The sequence below is a fragment of the Mauremys reevesii genome, linkage group 15 (genome assembly GCF_016161935.1).
Source record: "Mauremys reevesii isolate NIE-2019 linkage group 15, ASM1616193v1, whole genome shotgun sequence".
NCBI lineage: Eukaryota > Metazoa > Chordata > Testudines > Geoemydidae > Mauremys > Mauremys reevesii.
Genome location: NC_052637.1, coordinates 11,018,434 through 11,040,822, shown reverse-complemented (window position 1 = coordinate 11,040,822; position 22,389 = coordinate 11,018,434). Strand labels below are relative to the sequence as shown.

Sequence of the window (22,389 nt, the reverse complement as noted above, 5' to 3'; positions counted from 1 at the left end):
GGCATACTGCACATCAGAGAAGCTTTGAAAAAGAGTTTCATGACTGGCCAGGGTACGGTGTGACAGTTGTGTTTCTTTCTCTTGAAGTTACTCACCCCCTATATATATATATGAAAGGAAATAAAGTCTAAATTGTTTTAAAACTATTCTTTATTATTTGCTGCACAACACATTGAGAGAAATCAGAAGGCAGACTGTGGGAGGGGAGGTGCTGGGTTAGGGTGCTGGAGGAGGAGGGAAGGATAAGTCCAGAAACCAAATCAAAAGTTTGCATATGCCAGCTTTATGCTGCTTGGGCGATCCTCTGTGGTTGAGTGTGTGGGTCCCCGTAGCCTCCCCCTCATGTTCTTGGGCATCTGGGTGAGGAGGCTATGGAACTTGGGGAGGAGGGAGGGTGGTTATACAGGTGCTGCAGTAGCAGTCTCTGGTCTTGCTGCCTTTCCCGCATTAGATCCACCATACTGCAGAGCATGTCAGTTTGCTCCCCCATGAGCTTGACCATAGCGTCCTGCCTGCTCTCATCGCACGCATCCCTCTTCTGTTCATGTTTCTGTAATGCTTTACGTGACTCCGCAGTTGTTTGCCTCCAAACATTCAGCTGGGCCCTATCAGTGCGGGAGGACTGCATGAGCTCGGTGAACTTGTCTTCCCGAGTTCATTTTTTACGGTTTCTAATCTAGTCCAGCCTTTGGGGCAGAGTAGATAGGGGCCGCACTGAAACATTTGCACCTGCAGGAGGAGAAAAAGGGAGGGTACTATTTTTAAATATACATTTCAGAGAACAAAGGGGACACTTTGTTGTGAGTAAGCCATCACACACAGCCGGGCAACAGAATTCAGCTTGCAGGCAGCCTAGGGACACGTGGGGTTCTGCTTCTTCTACATTCATTTCAATGTTTTCAAACTGCTGGGACCCCTTTCCCACCGCAAGCAATGCCTGGTGGGTTTCCCATAAAGGAGGGTCTGCAGGCTCTCTGGGATGATCACTCCACACAACCCCCAACCCCCACCCACCTCCTGCACCCACTGTGTGGCTCTGATGAGGCTCTGAGCAGGTGTGAGCCCTTTAAACTATACATGAGCAGCCCAGCACATCTGGGTTCCCCCCCCACCACTTGGCTCCAATCAGGCTCTCACTCACCAGAAGTACCTTCTCCAGGGTCATGGTCCAGTAGCCCACCTTGGGAGTGGGGGGAGGCTATTGGCTCCAGCATTAAGCATAGTTCTTGGCTGGGGGGAAAACGGATTCCCCACTTCCCACCTGTGAACTGTCCTCCTCCTGCTCCTCCTCTTCGTCCTCCAATGACTCTTCCTCCTCGCTCCATGCAACTCCCCCCGTGCAGGTGTCCACGGACAGTGGTGGGGTAGTGGTGGTGTCACCCTCACATAATTGCATGGAGCTCATGGTAGGAGTGAAATTTTTGCGGCTGCGACCTAGTGCACCTATTTGTCTCCCTGGCTTTTTGGTATGCTTGCCTGAGCTCCTTGATTTTTGTACGACACTGATCTGTGTCCCTGGAGTAGCCTCTTTCCGTCATGGTCCTGGAGACTTTAGCATATGTATTTGTATTCCTTTTTTTGGAACCAAGTATCAGAGGGGTAGCCGTGTTAGTCTGGATCTGTAAAAGCAGCAAATAATCCTGTGGCACCTTATAGACTAACAGGCATTTTGGAGCGTGAGCTTTCATGGGTGAATACCCACAAAAGTTCACGCTCCAAAACGTCTGTTAGTCTATAAGGTGCCACAGGATTCTCTGCTGCTTTTTTTGGAACGTAGTTCTGCCATAACAGACTCATCACCCCAACATGCGATGAGATCCAGTACCTCCTGTTCAGACCATGCTAAAGCTCGTCTGTGAATCCAGGACTGCGTGATCTCTTGTGATGGTGAACTCTGCATGGTCGCCTGTGATGGTGGACTGTGCTGACAGTCACCTGTGCTGATGGTGACCAAACAGGAAATGAAATTCAAAAGTTCCCAGGGCTTTTCCTGCCCTCCTGGCTAATGCATCGTAGTTGAGAGTGTTGTCCAGAGTGGTCACAAGGGAGCATTCTGGGATAGCTCCTGGAGGCCAATAACGTTGAATTGCGTCCACAATACCTTTAACCCAGGATTGCAATCTTGATTTAAGCGCTACTCCACTTGCTGAGGTGGAGTACAGAAATTGATTTAAAGAGCCCTTTAAATCGAAAAAGCCGATTTGGTCATGTGGACAGAATCATTTTTTTTCTAATTAACTTGGCTAATTCTGAAATAACAGGCCTAACTCCATGCAGATCATCTCCATTTATTTCACATTAGTGGTGAGATTTTCAATGGGGGATTTCAATGGGGGTGGATAGCCTGAGGTTTTCACAGCTGCCCGGATGATTTAGGCAAAGTTATAATCTAGGAGTCTCTGCATGTTTTTGTGAAAGCCACATATTTACTGATTGCTTTGCTCAAGGCTTCCTTGACCTCTCTGTTTCTCAGGCTGTAGATGAGGGGGTTTACCAGGGGAGTCAGGACTGTGTAGCAAAGAGAGAGCACTTTGTTGAGGAAGCTGAATGTGTCATGTTTTGGTAGCAGGTACACAATCATTAGGGTTCCATAGAAAATCGTCACCACAATGAGGTGAGAGGAGCAGGTGGAAAATGCCTTTTGCCTCCCAGTGGTGGAAGGGATTGTCAGGATGGTGGTGAGGATACACACATAGGATGTCAGGGTTAGTAGGAATGGAGGCAGGGTGAATACACAGGATAGTACGAAATTTAGCAATACGGTAAGGTGTGTGTCACTGCAGGAGAGTTTTATCAATGGGATGAGATCACAGTAGAAATGGTCAATTTCATTCGGGCCACAGAATATTAAGTGAGACATGAATAATATAAATATGGCAGTAGCCAAACAACCATTCAACCATGACCCAGCAGCCAACTGGAGGCAAAATCTGGTATTCATAAGAGCTGAATAATGCAGGGGTTTACATATCGCTAAATACCGATCATAAGACATCGCTGCTAGGAGATAGCATTCTGTACCTACCAGAGCAGAAAAGAAATACAGTTGTGAGAAACAGCCATTGAATGAGATGGTTTTGTCCCCAGTCAGGAGACTGACCAGCATCCTGGGCAGGATGGTGGAGGTGTAGCAGGTCTCCAGGCAGGACAAGTTACCCAGGAAGAAGTACATGGGGGTGTGAAGGTGCTGATCAGCGACAACTAGTGCAATGATGAGGATGTTCCCAGTCACGGTTGCCATGTAGATCACTAGGAACATCAGGAAGAGAAGAATTTGCAGGTCAGGGAGATCCCCGAATCCCAGGAGGATAAATTCTGTGACAGCTGTTTGATTTCTCCAGTCTCTGTCTGCCATGGGTTGAGTCAAGGAACAAGAAAACAAACTGCAATGGAACTGGAAGAACACAGAGTTAAAATTAATCAAGTCTTGTGAATTACTTGAGTAAATATTAAGAAACTTCCCTCCCTCTCCTGGTTACAGGCTGAAAGTTTAAGACTAAATTTAGACATCAGAGCTAAGTGCTAGGAGTTTCAGTCCGAGGACAGAACATTGGTATCCATGAAGACCTCATTCTGCCATATCAGAGCAATGACTAATATAATAGTCCATTTCTCTGGTAGCCGAGTACTGATATGACAGATCAGACCACCTCTTTATTTACTGTCATATCCCATCTAGTAACTTACTGGACCTTAACAATTATGCTTAAATGCAGTATTTCACTTCTGGCAATGACCAGAATCATGCCATGACTTAGGAGTCAAAATCAATAAATAAATCAACCAATATTTTGCACTGAGATTTCCAGTGCAGTTTAGTATCCTTAGGCACGACCTTCCCTTAGAACTAATGGAAATTAATCTAACCATATATTCTGGTATATTCAGCATTTCAGTGCCCTGTAGGAGAAGGAATAATTTTCACCCCCTCACAAGAGATCGGTATATGCCATAAATTCTGAAGTGGAGAAAATTCTCTCTTAGTTCCTGTCGTTGTGATGGTGACATTGTCATAGACTAACAATGCCTTTTCTGTTGTCTGATGTTGACTATATAGCAGTAATAAAATACAGATCTTTGGAGGATGGATCTTAGGAAGGGGCAGAACCAGGTTCTTGTGCAAACCTAACTGGGGAGTGAACCTCCGCACTCCATAATGATTGTGGGATGAAAATACAGGAACAAGAAAAGCAGTAGAGGGTTGGGGGGAAAAGATGCTGTCCCTGAATTCAGAGTCTGGAAACAACCTGGCCAGGGCTGGCCTTACCATGAGATGAACTGAGGTGGCCACCTTAGCTGCCAGACTTTGTGTGTGTGTATGGGGAGGGGTGCCACTAGGACCCAGAGTTTAGAAAATTGTGTCTGCTGCTGGTGCATATGTATTCTCTCTGCTCTAGATGCACAGAGATGGTGGAGGGCACAAGAGACATAACAGGTAGGCAGGAGAAAAGCTGAGAGGGAATAACAGAAAGCAGCAGGAGCTTCAGGAAGAGAGAGAGGAGGAGTAGCCTCTTATGTACCTCTCTAGCACCCCCAGGAGCCTGGACTGAATAACACCAGTTCTCAGGCAGCTTCTTGTTTCCTGCTGCTTCCCTGAACCCACTTGAGGAGAACTGGCAGCCAACTGAAGTAGTAGGAGCCAGTTAGGCCCTTGAGACACTGATATCTTCCCTCACTCAGGCCTTGCTACCAGCCTGCTTATTTGTCCCCTTCAACTGAGTGTGGAGAGCCACTCTAGCTGGCACAAACAGCAGTCATGAGTGAAAGAAGAAAACGCCCCTCTAGGGCAGCATTCAGAAAAAGAAAGCAAAGGAAGCTTTTCTACCTAAGCAGGAAGGAGCTCTCCTGAGGTACATAGACACAAATGTTCATGGTGAGTCTTCCGGCCCCAGTGAGGATGTGAGTGGTGAGGAGATGCCTAATCTTCCAGTTAGTCAGAGTGCAGGTGACCTGGCAGCTACTGCAGCATCCATATCTCCATCTCAAATGGATGTAAATATGCACATTCCTGAAGAAAAGTATAGATCAGAGAAGAGTGCGGTGGAGGCGCAAGAAACAGCAGCTGCTGAGTTTCGTTCCTTAACTTTAGATGATCCAGGACTGTGGACCGATTTGAGCAATAGCCTTAAGGACTTCCTTGTACTGCATGGGCCACAGCAAGTGAAAAACTTCATGTTGCCCAAAGACAATGAAAATAGAGGTTTCCATCCAACGCATTACTGGTGTGAAATCCTCAATGGTGAAAAAGTGGAGAGGCCATGGCTTATGTACTCAAAATCCAAGAATGCTGCATACTCTTTTTGTTGCAAACTCTTCCAGTCTAATGTTCCAGCCACATTGGGTTCCATAGGAACAAAGGATTGGAAAAAACTGGCTAAAAATCTGCCATGCCATGAGACTGTAGCAAATCACCCAGAAAGCATTCCATAGGTGGAAAGGGCTTGAGATGAGACTACTGTTAAAGGTCACCATAGATGATCAGCATCAAGAGAAGATTGCATCAGAGTCTCTTTACTGGCAAAATGTTCTGAAAAGGCTCATTGCCATTGTGAGAATGCTTGCTACCCAAAACCTAGCACTGTGTGTAACTTCAGATCAGCTGTATGTGCCAAACAATGGAAACTTCCTTCAAATTGTGGAGCTGACGGCTGAGTTTGATGCTGTACTCCAGGAGCATCTAAGAAGAGTCACCACCCAAGAAATGTACACACACCACTACCTTGGAAAAACAGTTCAAAATGAGAACATATAGTTACTGGCAACAAAAGTCAAACAGAAGATTGTGGCAGATCTGAAGTCAGCAAGATATTACTCTGTTATTCTGGACTGCACACCTAACAGCCATACGGAACAAATGACTTGAATGGTGCATTTTGTAACAACAACAGAACCTAGTGAAAATGTCCCTGCAATAGTGACTGTCAGACAGCATTTTCTAGAATTTATTGATATTAATGATACTACAGGAGCTGGTATGACAAATGTGCTTCTTAAAAAGCTGTAAGATACGGGAATCGCGATAGCTGACATGAGAGGACAGGGCTACGATAATGGTGCCAACATGAGAGGAAAGAACAGAGGAGTGCAGACACGGATCCTAGAGTTAAACTCTCAAGCTTATTTTGTCCCATGCAGTTCTCATTTATTGAACTTGGTGGTCAGCGATGCAGCATTAGCTTCTAGTGAGGCTGCTGAATGTTTTAATGTAATTCAAAGCATCTATGTATTTTTTGCTGCATCAACTCATCGATGGCAAATTTTGAAGCAACATCTGGGAACATTCTCTCTGACACTGAAATCACTGAGTGCCACATGATGGGAAAGTCAAGCAGAGGTGATAAATCCTATCAAAAACCAAATTGGGAAGATAAATGATGCCATAGTTGCCATTATGGAGGATAATGCTATGAAAGGAACTGTTCATGGGAGAACAGTGGCAGAGGGAAATGGAGATAAGATGACTACCCTCTTTCCAAATGCTTTTGTTGCTCTGTGCATACTTCTATCACTTCCTGTAACAGTTGCCAGTGGAGAACGCAGCTTCTCCAAGCTGAAGCTAATAAAAACACATCTATGCTCCAGAATGACACAGGAGAGGCTGGTCAGCCTTACAACCATCTCAACAGAGCATGGACTGGCCCAGACTGTGGATTATCAGTAGGAAGCAATTCATATCTTTGCAACCAAGAAAGCACGGAAAGCACCACTTTGATTATTCAAACAGATAAAAATGCCAGTGTTAACTTTCAAATGTCTGAACAGCAAATGTAACTTTTCTTGTCTGCATAGTAAAGTATTATTTAAAATTTTTAAACAAGGCATTTTAAGTTGTTAGTTCTGCTTTATTGGGACAGGTAGCAGAGCAGTACCATGAGAGGAGCAGAACAGGAAGAAGGCAGAACTGAGACCTTTCAAAGTTTTGGCCCAAGTGCGGGGTCATGGGAGCATCATTTGAGCTCCCCACCTCAGGTGCCAAAATGTTGTGGACTGGCCCTGAATCTGGCATCTGTGATTCGGGCTAGTAAGACTCTAGCACCACTTCCCACCCCATTGGGGCACACACTGAGCCAGATCCCCAGCTGATGTAAGTCAAGGTAGCTCCATTTGTGACAGTGGCGCATATCCCCAACTGAGGACCTGTCACAAAACATGTATCTCAAGCTCCATCTCTGTGAAATGGTGCTATGAATGCTGACTGGCACTGTGGTGGGAAGGTGAGGCTAAAACTGTTAATATTCATTAGAAGAAGAACTCTGTGTTGATCAAAAGCTTCTCTCGTTCACCAATAGAAACTGGTGCAATAAAAGATATTACCTCACCCACCTTGTCCATCTAATATTCACAAAGCACATTCATGCTTTTGTTCGGTGGTGGTATAGAAATACAGTCAGGAAGATGGTGCTCACCTGTAACCACAACATAGCCCAAGCTTGAAGTGATGAGCTCTTACTTCTCAGGGCCTGGCCACCAGGACTCGGGATCCTCAGCTGAATCTTGTCTCTCCTCTTTCTGCAGAAAAATGATTTTCTCAATGAAGAGACCTGCAGTTACCTTGAGGAATGAGCAGGTACATTTGATCTACCTTTGGAAAATGAGCTTCCCCTTCGATTTACAAAGTGTAAATGCTCCCTTATATTTGTATTCAGTCTTCACACTTTTTAATACGGTCCCACTTCAACCTTTCTCCCACTTGGTTCATTTTGTGTCTCCAAAGCTTTGTGGCTAACAGTGCCCAGCGGGACTTGTACAACGTGACTTGTATAATTGCAACTTTTTTTAAGTCTAATGATCCTATATGGAAAATATTTTGATGATGAACAAACACCAGCTTATATTTTTGGGAGATGCCTGTCCAAGGTGATGTTATAAAGTACTCCCACCACACTGTTGTTAATATTACATATGTGCTGCAATCTAGTGTGTACTTCTGTAAATATCTATTCATGTCTCACTCTTACAACATGCTTCCACCTAGTGGCCATTTGACAGTATAACTTGCCCATTATTGTGTTGGCTACTAAATTCTATTGGCAGGTTTCAGAGTAGCAGACGTGTTAGTCTGTATCCGCAAAAAGAACAGGAGTACTTGTGGCACCATATTTATTTGAGAAAAAGCTAATTTGCATATCAATTCGAGTACAGCAGTTTCTCCTTGGAGTCTGTTTTTGAAGCTTCAAACAGACTCCAACAAGAAATTAGATGCAATCAACTTAGTTTTAATGTTTGTAACGGCACAGCCATTCTCAGTTTCTATTCAAGCCTACCTCCCCATGTAAGTATTCTCACACTTCTTATCAAACTGTATTGGGCTATCTTGATTATCACTTCAAAAGTTTTTTCTCTTACTTAATTGGCCTCTCAGAGTTGGTAAGACAACTGCCACCTTTTCATGCTCTCTGCATGTGTATATATATCTCCTCACTATATGTTCCATTCTATGCATCTGAAGAAGTGGGCTGTAGCTCACAAAAGCTTATGCTCAAATAAATGTGTTAGTCTCTAAGGTGCCACAAGTACTCCTGTTCTTTTTTAAAATCTATTGGTCTTTAGTCAATATTTCTGCAAATCCCCCTCACTCCCGCTCATTTCTTCTACTCTGCTGCAATCAAGTGGTCATTTCCCAGCATGACACCCATTTACTCTGCTCACCTCTAGTAGTGGATTATTCTTGCTATAATCTGCCTCTTTCCAGTTCTTGACTCTTGTCACGTGCTGACCATTATTTAGTACAGACAGTCCTCGACTTTATGACGTTTGAGTTAAGACGAAGGGCACGTATGATGTTTATAAATTTTAATATAAAATCGACTTTACAATGCTGGTTTCAACTTTACAATGATCCTCACCACTTATATTCCATTGTACAGCATCACCTCCCTTTCTACTTCCCTCTGATGGTCATTTGGCAACAAAACTTCTCCTTTCTTGCCCTTCCGCTTTGATTGTTATCCATTGGCCATTGGTCAGCATGGCTGCACCTTTTCTATTCCTCTGCCCGCTAGTGACCCTAGAGAGTATAATCACGTGTTTCCTCATTTCTGACCTACTGCTAGGTGTGCACTCTTCCAAATTAGAGCCGCGGAGAACCAAATCGTAGAACAGTTTGAATGGAACATTAATGGCTACAACAGCACATACAACCGTAGAAGCTCTCAAAGGTTAAGCAGGGGTTTCCCATCAGTCCAGTGCATTACTGTTGCTGTGGCATCTGTTTCCAGTGGAAATACATAGATTGAACCTACCATAACAGAATCTCAGTGGCTTTCCAGGCTGAGATTCTCAGAGGCATCCAAGGGAGTTAAAAAGTGAGGAGTCCGGTGGCATTCTGAAGATTCATTGTTTTTGTGAATACAGAGTAACACGGCTACCCTTGATAAGGGAGTTAAGTATTCAACTGTCATTTCAAAGGGATTTGGGAACCTAACTCCGTTAGGTTCCTTGGAAAATCCTTTCTTCAGTGCTGAAATTCTGTCGTTCTCACTGGTGCCCAGTTCCCCTGCCTCTGGCCAAGCCCTGAAGTGCTCTCAGTGACTGAGCCAGCACTGCCATTTTGGCACCACAGGATTTCTGCCCGTTGGTAGGTGGTAGCCACTTCCTCTCAACCTAGGTTGCCTCATTCTCTGAGGAGGGGACCCTGTGAGGAGCAGAGTTGTCTATGGCACCTGGGTCTTGCTGGACACGGTGCCCTGAGAGCTAGCTCTCTCGGGATGAGCACTTGTTGCAGTTAGTTTTGGGGACACTCATTGTAACAGGCCCCTTCCCTTTGAACTGCTCTGTGCTCTAAATGCCATAGGCCAAGTCCCTCTTCGCTGACCATTTGACAGACCCGACCCCAGGAATGGCCTCAGTTCTATGGATGCCCTGGCAACCCCCAGCTAGGTCTGGACAGTCCCAGTGGCCCTGGTTTGTGAGTCTACCTCTTTGTGTGCCCAACCTCCCTGTCTCCAAGGGCCCGGTGAGCCTGGTGCTGGTGCTTTGCCAGAGCTGGACACAGCTAGGCTTAGCCCAGGTAAGAAGTATGAAGCTGCACCTGGTGAAGTATCCAGAGATCACTGCTGAGGCCTGGTTGTTTGCATCTGGTCTGTGTGAGAGCAATGGTGGTAGCTGGTTTGCAGGGGGATACGGTGAGGATGGCATTAAGCACAATTTCAGGGGTGGCTGATTTCCCAGGCTTATGTCCCTACCTATGCTGCACCAGGACTTAGTATTTTTGTTGTCCAAACATAAATTTTGATCAAAAATGGCTTTTTTCTGAAAATAAAAATTGGTCAAAAATTTTTCTTCACTCTGTGTCTAAAAAACTCCATGATGGGAACATGGTTATGGCAACTTCCTTCCCTGGGCACTCCACTTAGATGAATAACACTGACCTGAGCTCTGCCTGGATTCTACACTGTGTCTTTAGGGGCATGTAGCGGGCCGGTGTGGCTCCCCTCCTCCCCGGAGAGGGTTGAGCCCCGGACACAGGAAGGGGCGGGGCTACAGCATGGTGAGCCCGCCCCTCAAAGGGTCAGATGGCGACCCGGAAGGATAAAAGCCGGGCCTTCCAGCCCAGTCAGTGCCCAGCCACCGGGGAGAGCAGACCTGTCTGAGGGAGCTCCTGACGGAGGAACTGCTGGAGCCCCGGGCAGCTGCCTGGACTGGCCAGAGAGCACCCTACCCCGCTACTGGGAAGACCTGCCGGAGCTTCCCCGCACCACCTACGATGAGGAGCCAGTAGAAGCTTCCCCGCTACCGTGCTGTTACCCCGAGGAACCCCCGGAGCAGGATTGGCCGGACTTCCCCGGGGAACTACCCGATCTACCCCCCAGCCCGGGTTGTGAGGAACCCATGCAGTGGGACTTCCCGGGACCAGACGCCGTGGACCAGGTAGGACCAGAGGGGGATATTGGAAGTGGCCCGGGGGCAGCCGACCTCAGTCAGGCTGCTGACCAGACCGAGCCCATGTCAGTGTGTTACGGTCAGGATCCCCACTGACCGTCAGCGGTGACGACCGCTGCCTAGGGCCCCGGGCCGGGACACAGTGGAGTGGGTGGGCCTGTGTCCCCCCTGCCACCCCACTCACGGGTGGCAGTTATCCCCCTCACCCTATTGCTCAGCCTGCTGCAAGAGGCCTGAGCCCCTATACTGGTTACTGCTCAGCCTGCTACAAGACGCCTGAGCTCTCCTTGTACTGCTTGCTGCCCAGCCCCTGCACCAGAGGGCCTGGGCCTTATCCAGACTGTTTGCTGCCCAGCCCCTGCACCAGAGGGCCTGGGCCATTCCTAGCCTATTTGCAGCCCAGCCCCTGCACCAGAGGGCCTGGGCCTTATCCAGACTGTTGATACTGTTTGCAGCTCAGCCTTGCAGGAAAAGGCCTGAGCCCCAACTGACTCTGTCTTTGTCACATACCCTTAAAGGGACAGGACAGAACCCCCGTGAGACCAGCGGGCCGGTGTGGCTCCCCTCCTCCCCTCAGAGGGTTGAGCCCCGGACCCACCTGTTACAGGGCATAAGAAATGGTCTGTAGCAACCAAAATGTCATCCACTGTGCTTTATTTGTATTAGATTGTCTAAATTTGATTACAAGACTTTATTATCTAACAAACAACAAACAGGGGTCAAGCACAGTGCCCCAGTGGTCAGTCCTGGGGCTGGTTTTGGCCAACATCTTTATTAATGATCTGGATGATGGGATGAATTGCACCCTCAGTAAGTTCACAGATGACACTAAGATGAGGAGAGAGATAGGTATGCTGGAGGGTAGGGATAGGGTCCAGAGTGACCTAGACAAATTGGAGGATTGGGCCAAAAGAAATCTGATGAGGTTCAGCAAGGACAAGTGCAGAGTCTTGCACTTAGGACGGAAGAATCCCATTCACTGTTACAGACTAGGGACCGACTGTCTAAGCAGCAGTTCTGCAGAAAAGGACCTAGGGGCTACAGTGTGCCCTTGTTGCTGAGAAGGCTAACCGCATTTTGGGCTGTATAAGTAGGCGCATTACCAGCAGATCGAGGGACGTGATCATTCCCCTCTATTTGACATTGGTGGGGCCTCATGTGGAGTACTATGTCCAGTCTTGGGCCCCACACTACAAGAAGGATGTGGAAAAATTGGAAAGAGCACAGTGGACAGCAACAAGAATGATTAGGGGGCTGGAGCAGATGACTTATGAGGAGAGACTGAGGGAACTGCGAATATTTAGCCTGCAGAAGAGAAGAATGAGGGGGGATTTGATAATTGCTTTCAACTACCTGAAAGAGGGTTCCAAAGAAGATGGAGCTAGACTTTTCTCAGTGGTACCAGATGACAGAACAAGGAGTAATGGTATCTAGTTGCAGTGGGGGAGGTCTAGGTTGGATATTAGGAAACATTATTTCACTAGTAGGGTGGTGAAGAACTGGAATGGGTTACCTACGGAGGTGGTGGAATCTCCTTCCTTAGAGGTTTTTAAGGTCACGCTTGACAAAGCCCTGGCTGGGATGATTTAGTTGGGAATTGGTCCTGCTTTGAGCATGAGGTTGGACTAGATGACCTCCTGAGGTCCCTTCCAACCCTGATATTCTATGATTCTGTGGCTCCCTCAGCTTTCCCAAAACACAACAGCTTCAGGGACACAAAACTCTTGTTTCCCCCCTTGCTGGTTTTCACTGTGTCACTAGATTTTGCAGTCCCCTGCAGTCTTGTTCAGTTCCCTTCTCTTTTCTCACGGTTGGCTGGAGTTGGGTGAGATACAGATACAGCTGCAGGTTTAGCAGGGGTATTGTATCAGTCCAGTGCATTTCTGTTTCCAACAGAAATGCATAGATTGAACCTACCAGTGGCTCTCCAGACTGAGATTCTCACAGGTGCCTAATGGAGTTATGCACCCAAATCCCTGTGAAATGGGAGTTGGGCACTTAACTCCATTAGGGCCCTTGGAAAATCCGTCATGCAATGCTGAAGTCCTTCTGTTCTCACCAGTGCCCAGATCCCTTGCCTCTGGCCAAGCCCTGACATGCTCCCAGTGACTGAGCCAGCACTGCCATTTTGGCATCACAGGAATTCTTCCCATTGGTAGGTGATAGACACTTCCTCTCACCATAGGTTGCCTCACACCCTGAGGAGAGGGCACTGAGTGCAGTGGAGCTGTCTAAGGCACTTAGGACTGACTAGACACCGTGTACTGAGAACTGCCACTCTTGCGACGGGCACTTTTTGTAGTCTTTTTTGGAAACGCCCAATGTAACAGTTCCCCTTCCTTTAAACTGCTCTGTGCCATTGGCAGGAGCAGAGCAGCTGATGCCCTGCAGGGCCACAGGCCAAGTCCCTCCTTGGTGACTGTTTGACAGACCTGAACCCCAAGAATGTCCTCAGTTCTATGTGTGCCCTGGCTAACTCCCAGCTGGTTCTGGACAGTCCCAGTGGCCCTGGCTTGTGAGTCTAACTCTTTGTTTGCCCAGCCTCCATGGGCCCAGTGAGCCTGGTGCTGATGCTTTGCTAGAGCTGGTCACAGCCGGGTGTAGCCCAGGTAAGATCTATGAAGCTGTTCCTGGTGAAGTGTCCTGATGGTATGATGGTATTTTTCTGCTTGGGCCTGGCTATTTGCATCTGGCCTGTGTGAGAGCAGTGAAGGCAATAAGCACCATTTCAGGGGTGGCAAATTTCCCAAGCTTACGTGCATATTTTTATTGCCCAACCATTAATTTTGATCAAAAATTGCTTTTTTTACAGAAATTAAAAATTGGCTAAAATTGTCTTCACTCTGCCTGGTGCCCAGTTAAAAACTCCATGATGAGAATGTGGTTATGGCCACTTCCCTCCCAGGTCCTATCTGCAGAAACAAACATGACGTCACCCATTGTGTTTTGCTTGTATTCGACTGTCTGAATTTGATTACAAGACTTTATTATCTAACATAGACATAGGTGCCAACTCTGTGAGTGCTCCGGGGCTGGAGCACCCATGTGGAAAAAAATTAGTGGGTGCTCTGCACCCACCGACAGCAAAGTTCCCCTCACCACCTACCCCACCTCCTCCTCCCCTGAGTGCACTGCATCCCCGCTCTTCCCCCTACCTCCAAGCGCTTCCCGCCCAGCTGCCGCCAAACAGCTGTTTGGCCGCATTAGCACACTCTGGGAGGGAGGGGCAACGTGGTGTGTTCAGGGGAGGAGGTGGGGAAGAGGAGGGGCTGGGGCGGGGATTTCGGGAAAGAGTTGTAGGGAGGGGTTGGAGTGGGGATGGGGAAGGGGTGGGGCCTCACGAAAGGGGTGGAGTTGGGGTGGGGCCAGGGAGGGCAAGCACCCACAGTAAAGCGGGGAAGTCGGAGCCTATAAACATAGAGACAAAATGAACAGGGGATATACACGGGGATTTACTTGGATAATTAGTGGGTTTTGTGCCTTACGCTATGTCAGCTGTGTGCATTTTCAGACGCTGTACAAGTTCATCCTATAGGGTGAATATTTAGCCAAGGCCATGCAGAAAAATACCATCACACTGGGTGCATCAATGCTGAACATGAGAGAGTGACAAATCTGTCCGCAACTACCCTTTCCTATATGTTGGGTTACATGGACACAGCACAGAAACATAAACATTCTGTCTCAGTAACTCCATACATATCATCTCAATTTTTTTCATATTAGTACTGAGATTTCCAATGGGAGTTTTCAACTTAATATCAATGGGGGCTGATTGCCTAAATCACCCAGGCAGCTTGAAAACTTCACGGTAAGTCTCAGACCGTTTTTGTGAAAGCCACATATTTACTGACCGCTTTTCTCAAGGCTTCTTTGACTTCTCTGTTTCTCCGGCTGTATATGAGGGGATTTACCAGGGGAGTCATGACTGTGTAGAAAAGAGAGAGCACTTTGTTCAGGAGGCTTAATGTATTGTGGTTTGGAAGCACATAGACAATCATTAGGGTTCCATAGTAAATTGTCACCACAATGAGATGGGAGGAGCAGGTGGAAAAGGCCTTTTGTCTCCCAGCGGTGGAAGGGATACTCAGGATGCTGGCAATGATACACACGTAGGATGTCAGGGTTAGTAGGAATGGAGGCAGGATGAATACACAGGATATGATGAAATGGAACAATACGAACCAGTGTGTGTCACTGCAGGAGAGTTCCATGAATGGGATGACATCACAATAGAAATGGTCAATTTCATTCGGGCTACAGAATGTTAACTGTGATAGGAATGAGACAAAGATGGTACTAGCCAAACAACCATTTAACTAGGAACCAGCAGCCAACTGGAGACAAAACCTGGTTTTCATAAGAGTTGAATAGTGCAGGGGTTTACATATCGCTAAATACCGATCATAAGACATCACTTCTAGGAGATAGCATTCTGTACATAACAGAGAACGAAAGAAATACATTTGTATGATGCAGCCACTGAATGAGATGGTTTTGTCCCCACTCAGAAGATTGGCCAGCATCTGGGGCAGGATGGTTGAGGTGTAGCAGGTCTCCAAGCAGGACAAGTTCCCTAGGAAGAAGTACATGGGGGTGTGAAGGTGCTGATCAGCCACAACTAGTGCAGTGATGAGAATGTTCCCAGTCACGGTTGCAATGTAGATCACTAGGAACATCAGGAAGAGAAGAATTTTCAGTTCAGGGAGATCCCCGAATCCTAGGAGGATGAATTCCATGACATCTGTTTGATTTCTCCAGTCTCTGTCTTCCATGGGTTTAGTCTCGGAACAATAAAACAAACTGGGCAATTGAATTGGAAAAACATAGTTAAAAGTTCATGATTTAATTCCATAAATATTCAGAAACTCCCCTTCCTCTCCTGGTTACAGGCTGAAATTTTAAGGCTAAATGTAGATTTCACAGCTAAGTGCCAGGAGGCTCAGCCTGAGCACAGAACATTGGTGTCCAGGTAGATCTCCCTCTGCCATGTCAGAACAATGACTAATAAAAGAAACTATTTCTCTGGTAACCGAGTACTGATATGACAGATCAAACCATTTCTTTATCTAGTGTCATATTCCTTCCAGTGACATACAGGAGATTAACAATGATGCTTAAATGCTGTTTTTCACTTCTGGCAATGGCCAGAATCATGCCATGACTTAGGAGTCAAAATTAATAACTACATCAACTAAAATGTTGGACTGAGATTTCCAACCCAGTCTAGTGTCCTTAGGCACTGATCTCTGGTTACAATTAATGGAAATTTATATAACTATATATCCTGGTATATTCAGCATTTCAGTGCCTTGTAGGAGAAGGAATAATTTTCACCCCCTCACAAGACATCAGTTTATGCAATATATTCAGAAATGGAGTAAATTCTCCCTTAGTTCCTGTGGTGGTGATGGTGATGTGGTCACTGACTGGCAATGCCTTTTCTCTTTCCTGATGTTAACTGTAGCTGTAATAAAATACATCTCTTTGGGGGGTGGATCTTAGGATGGGACAGAACCAGGCTGATGTTCAACTCTAACTGGGGAGTGACCCTCTGCACTACATAATATTTGTGGAATGATAATTACTTGGGAGTGGGGGTGGAAGATGTCCCTGAACTCAGAGTCTAGAAACAATCTGGCATGTTTGAACTGGGATAGTAAGATTCCTTCACCACTCCCCACCCTATTGGGGGACACTGAGCCTGATCCCCAGATGATATAATTCAAGGTATCTCCATTTGTATTAGTGTGGCAGTTCCCCAACTGAGGACCTGTACAGGACATGGATCTCAGCCTCCATCTCTGTGAAATGGTGCTATGAACGCTGACTGGTACTGCTGAGGGAAGGTGAGGCTAAAACTGCTAATATTCACCTGAAGAAGATCTCTGTGTTGCTCAAAAGCTTCTCTCATTCACCAACAGAAGTTGGTCCAATAAAAGATATTATCTCACCCACCTTGTCCCTCTACTATTCACAAAACACATTCATGCCTCTGTTTGGCAGTGGTATAGAAATACAGTCAAGAAGATGGTGCTCACCTGTAACCACAGCACAGCCCAAGCTTGAAGCAATGAACTCTTATTTCTCAGGGTTCGGCCGCCAGGATTCAGGATCCTCAGGTGATTTTCCTGTCTCTCCTCTTTCTGCAGAAACTGGGTTTTCTCGGTGAAGATCCCTGCAATTACTTGAAGGGATGAGCAGGTGCATTTGATCTACATTTGAGCAATGAGCTTCCCCTTGGATTTACAATGTGCAAATGCTGCCTCATATTTGTATTCAGTCTTCACGGTTTTTAGTACGGTCACAATTCAACCTTTCTCCCACTTCATTGATTTGTTTGTCTCCAAAGCTTTGTAGCTAACAATGCCCACTGGGACATGTATAATGTGACTTTTATAATTGTATCTTTTATTAAGTCTAATGAGTCCATGTGGAATATATTTTAGATCATGAACAAACACCAGCTTCCATTCTTGGGAGATGCCTGTTATAATCTATTTGCCCTACCCGGTTATTAATATTCAATATATGCTGTCACCTAATGGCCCTTTTTCTAGTAGTATTCGATTGGCTATAAAAAATCTATTGGTCACTAGTCTCTATTTCTAACACCCCCTTCAGTTCCTCTGCTCTGCTGCTATCTAGTGTTGATTTCCCAGCATGGCAGCCTGTTTCTTTGCTGTCCTCTAGTGGATTCTTCTTCTTCTCATAGCTGCATCCTTCCAGTGCTTGACTCATGTCACCTGCTGGCCATTATTTAGTATAACAGCCCATTTCTCACTCCACAACATCTGCTACTATACACAGTTCATTACATATTGCAGATGTCCTTTTCTCTTCAGGGCCCAGTTCTCACCATTTATACACTGTTATTCAACTTCACCTTCCTTTCCACTTCCCTCAGGTGGTCATTTGGCAACATAACATCTTTCTTGCCCTTCCACTTCGGCTGCTATCCACTGGACAACACCACTACATCTTTCCATTCCTCTGCCCCCTAATGACTCTAGAGAGCTTAATCACCCCTTTCCTCATTTCTTACCTACTGCTACGTGTGCGCTATTCCAAAGTAGAGCCACTGAGAACCAAATCATAGAACAGTCTGATTGCAACATTAGTGGCTGTAGTAGAGAGAGCCTGAGACATAAGGCCTAAGGCCTGAACAGAAGTCAGGCCTGTCTACTATAAAGCAAAGTCAGGCTGTGAGCAGAAGAAGGATGTTACAAAACATGCCTGCTGGCAGGTTCACTCTCTGATATATAAACTTTCCCATTATTGGAAAAACAGAAGCTACCCTAAGCACTTAGCAGTCACGTAAACACATTCCAGAGGGATGGTACCAGAACACCCTAATACCAAGAATGGCAGAAGCACACTCCCCAAAGGTAAGAGGAACATGCTGACCCCTTAAAGATAAGTGTCCCTGCCTGCAGGTATATGGGATCTTGGGGAGCAATTACTACACGGGTGGGGTGCAAAATAAACTTTATTAAGAAAATACAAAAACAGGACAAATTCAATTGTGAGGGGTATGGGGTTGTTAAGGTAGACAATTGGGGAGGGGTTTCTTTTTGGTGAACAGTAAGGGTGTTTCAATAGTGGGGTACAACACAGTAGGATACAATACAGTGGGTAATCAGTTAACACTGAGGTATAAATTTAACAGGTAGCTAGCAATTTCTATGTAAAAAGGTGTGTCACAGCAGCATAACTAACAGTTATGGATAAAATGTGTTAAATAAAAAACAATTTTAGGTAAAAATGTGTCACCATGGTGTAAATGTACAATGTGAGGGGTATCAGAGAGGAAGAAAGTAACCAATGGGGTTTTATGCTAGAGATTTAAACTTAGTAAGACAGAACAAACAGGCTGCAAGCTTAAGCAGCAGAGAGAGTGTAACAAGGTAGAAGGACACAGAGAAGCTGGGGGCAAGGTGGTGTTAGCAGTGGGAAGACAGACTTAATTACAATTATACAGAACACAGCAAAATCGTATTTATGATCTAACTTAACCAAGACTACACAAATTAAAATAAATGCAACAATTCTCTAAGCCTAACTTACAAAGTATAATGCTACACTTAACTTAATGGGTGCACCTTATGCTAAGGATAGTTCTAGAGGGCTGAGTGGTGTGTGTCCAGGACATAGCTCCAAAGGGGGGTGGGGTGACTGCAGCAGTGGGGTGGCTGCAAGCAGGCTTATTTCTAGCAGCAAAGGCACTGCAGAACTAGAAACAGAAACAAACATGATGTCACCCATTGTGTTTTGCTTGTATTTGACTGTCTGAATTTGATTACAAGACTTTATTATCTAACATAGACATAGGTGCCAACTCTGTGAGTGCTCCGGGGCTTGAGCACCCATGAGGAAAAATTAGTGGGTGCTCTGCACCCACCGACAGCCAAGCTCCCATCACCACCTGCCCCACCTCCTCCTCCCCTGAGTGCACTGCATCCCCGCTCTTCACCCTACCTCCCAGCGCTTCCTGCCCAGCCGCCGCCAAGGGCACACTCTGGGAGGGAGGGACAACGTGGTGTGTTCAGGGGAGGAGGTGGGGAAGAGGCGGGGCTGGAGCGGGGATTTCGGGACAGAGTTGTAGGGAGGGGTTGCCGTGGGGATGGGGAAGGGGAGGAACCTCATGAAAGGGGTGGAGTGGGGGTGGGGCCAGGGGGGGCGAGCACCCATGGCGAAGTGGGGAAGTCGGTGCCTATAAACATAGAGACACAATGAACAGGGGATTTACTTGAATAATTAGTGGTTTTTGTGCCTTAAGCTATGTCAGCTGTGAGCATTTTCAGACGCTGTACAAGTTTATCCTATAGGATGAACATTTAGCCAAGGCCATGTAGAAAAATACCATCATACTGGGTGCATCAGTGCTGAACATGAGAGAGTGACAAATCTGTCTGCAACCACCCTTTCCTATATGTTGGGTTACATGGACACCGCACAGAAACATAAACATTCTGTCTCAGTAACTCCATACATAGTATCTCAATCTTTTTCATATTAGTGCTGAGATTTCCAATGGGAGTTTTCAACTTAATATCAATGAGGGCTGATTGCCTAAATCACCCAGGCAGCTTGAAAACTTCCGGCTAAGTCTCAGCCCGTTTTTGTGAAAGCCACATATTTACTGACCGCTTTTCTCAAGGCTTCTTTGACTTCTCTGTTTCTCAGGCTGTAGATGAGGGGATTTACCAGGGGAGTTAAGACTGTATAGGAAAGAGAGAGCACTTTGTTCAGGAGGCTTAATGTATTGTGGTTTGGAAGCATATAGACAATCATTAGGGTTCCATAGTAAATTGTCACCACAATGAGATGGGAGGAGCAGGTGGAAAAGGCCTTTTGTCTCCCAGTGGTGGAAGGGATACTCAGGATGCTGGCAATGATACACACGTAGGATGTCAGGGTTAGTAGGAATGGAGGCAGGGTGAATACACAGGATAGGATGAAAAGGAACAATACTAACCAGTGTGTGTCACTGCAGGAGAGTTTCATCAATGGGATGAGATCACAATAGAAATGGTCAATTTCATTGGGGCCACAGAATGTTAACTGTGATAGGAATGAGACAAAGATGGTACTAGCCCAACAACCATTTAACAAGGACCCAGCAGCCAACTGGAGACAAAACCTGGTATTCATAAGAGTTGAATAGTGCAGGGGTTTACATATCGCTAAATAACGATCATAAGACATCACTGCTAGAAGATAGCATTCCGTACCTAAAAGAGAACCAAAGAAATACAGTTGTGAGAAACAGCCATTGAATGAGATGGTTTTGTCCCCAGTCAGGAGACTGGCCAGCATCCTGGGCAGGATGGTGGAGGTGTAGCAGGTCTCCAAGCAGGACAAGTTCCCCAGAAAGAAGTACATGGGGGTGTGAAGGTGCTGATCAGTCACAACTAGTGCAGTGATGAGAATGTTCCCAGTCGCGGTTGCCATGTAGATCACTAGGAACATCAGGAAGAGAAGAATTTTCAGTTTAGGGAGAACCCCGAATCCTAGGAGGATGAATTCCATGACATCAGTTTGATTTCTCCAGTCTCTGTCTTCCATGGGTTTAGTCTCGGAACAATAAAACAAACTGGGCAATTGAATTGGAAAACATAGTTAAAAGTTCATGATTTAATTCCATAAATATTCAGAAACTCCCCTTCCTCTCCTGATTACAGGCTGAAATTTTAAGGCTAAATCTAGATTTCAGAGCTAAGTGTCAGGAGTCTCTGCCTGATGACAGAACACTGGTTTCCAGGTAGATCTCCCTCTGCCATGTCAGAACAATGACTAATAAAAGAAACTATTTCTCTGGTAACCGAGTACTGATATGACAGATCAAACCATTTCTTTATCTAGTGTCATATTCCTTCCAGTGACATACAGGAGATTAACAATGATTCTTAAATGCTGTTTTTCACTTCTGGCAATGGCCAGAATCATGCCATGACTTAGGAGTCAAAATTAATAAATACATCAACTAACATGTTGGACTGAGATTTCCAACCCAGTCTAGTGTCCTTAGGCACTGATCTCTGGTTACAATTAATGGAAATTAATATAACTATATATCCTGGTATATTCAGCATTTCAGTGCCTTGTAGGAGAAGGAATAATTTTCACCCCCTCACAAGACATCAGTTTATGCAATAAATTCAGAATTGGAGTAAATTCTCCCTTAGTTCCTGTGGTGATGATGGTGATGTGGTCATTGACTGGCAATGCCTTTTCTCTTTCCTGACGTTAACTGTACGTGTAATAAAATACATCTCTTTGGGGGGTGGACCTTAGGATGGGACAGAACCAGGCTGATGTGCAACCCTAACTAGGGAGTGACCCTCTGCACTACATAATATTTGTGGAATGATAATTCACTTGGGGATGGGGGTGGAAGATGTTGTCCCTGAACTCAGAGTCTAGAAACAATCTGGCATGTTTGATCAGGGCTAGTAAAACTCCTTCACCACTCCCCACCCTATTGGGGGACACTGAGCCTGATCCCCAGCTGATATAATTCAAGGTATCTCCATTTGTGTTAGTGGGGCAGTTCCCTAACTGAGGACCTGTACAGGACATGGATCTCAGCCTCCATCTCTGTGAAATGGTGCTATGAACGCTGACTGGCAGTGCTGAGGGAAGGTGAGGCTAAAACTGCTAATATTCACCTGAAGAAGATCTCTGTGTTGCTCAAATGTTGGTCCAATAAAAGATATTATCTCACCCACCTTGTCCCTCTACTATTCACAAAACACATTCATGCCTCTGTTTGGCAGTGGTATAGAAATACAGTCAAGAAGATGGTGCTCACCTGTAACCACAGCACAGGCCAAGCTTGAAGCAATGAACTCTTATTTCTCAGGGTTCAGCCACCAGGATTCAGGATACTCAGATGAGGTTCTTGTCTCTCCTCTTTCTGCAGAAACTGGGTTTTCTCAGTGAAGAGCCCTGCAGTTACCTGAAGGGATGAGCAGGTGCATTTGATCTACATTTGAGCAATGAGCT

General features: G+C 45.9%; 1 protein-coding gene and 1 pseudogene across 1 annotated transcript; both read right to left on the bottom strand.

Moving 5' to 3' along the window:
• Positions 1-2,389: 2,389 nt before the first annotated feature.
• Positions 2,390-3,355, bottom strand: LOC120383650 (olfactory receptor 1020-like). Its single transcript, XM_039501818.1, has one exon. The coding sequence runs from the start codon at positions 3,353-3,355 to the stop codon at positions 2,390-2,392; it is 966 nt and encodes a 321-aa protein (XP_039357752.1).
• An 11,344-nt stretch (positions 3,356-14,699) lies between these two features.
• LOC120383649 lies at positions 14,700-20,949 on the bottom strand (annotated as a pseudogene).
• Between the last annotated feature and the right edge of the window lie 1,440 nt (positions 20,950-22,389).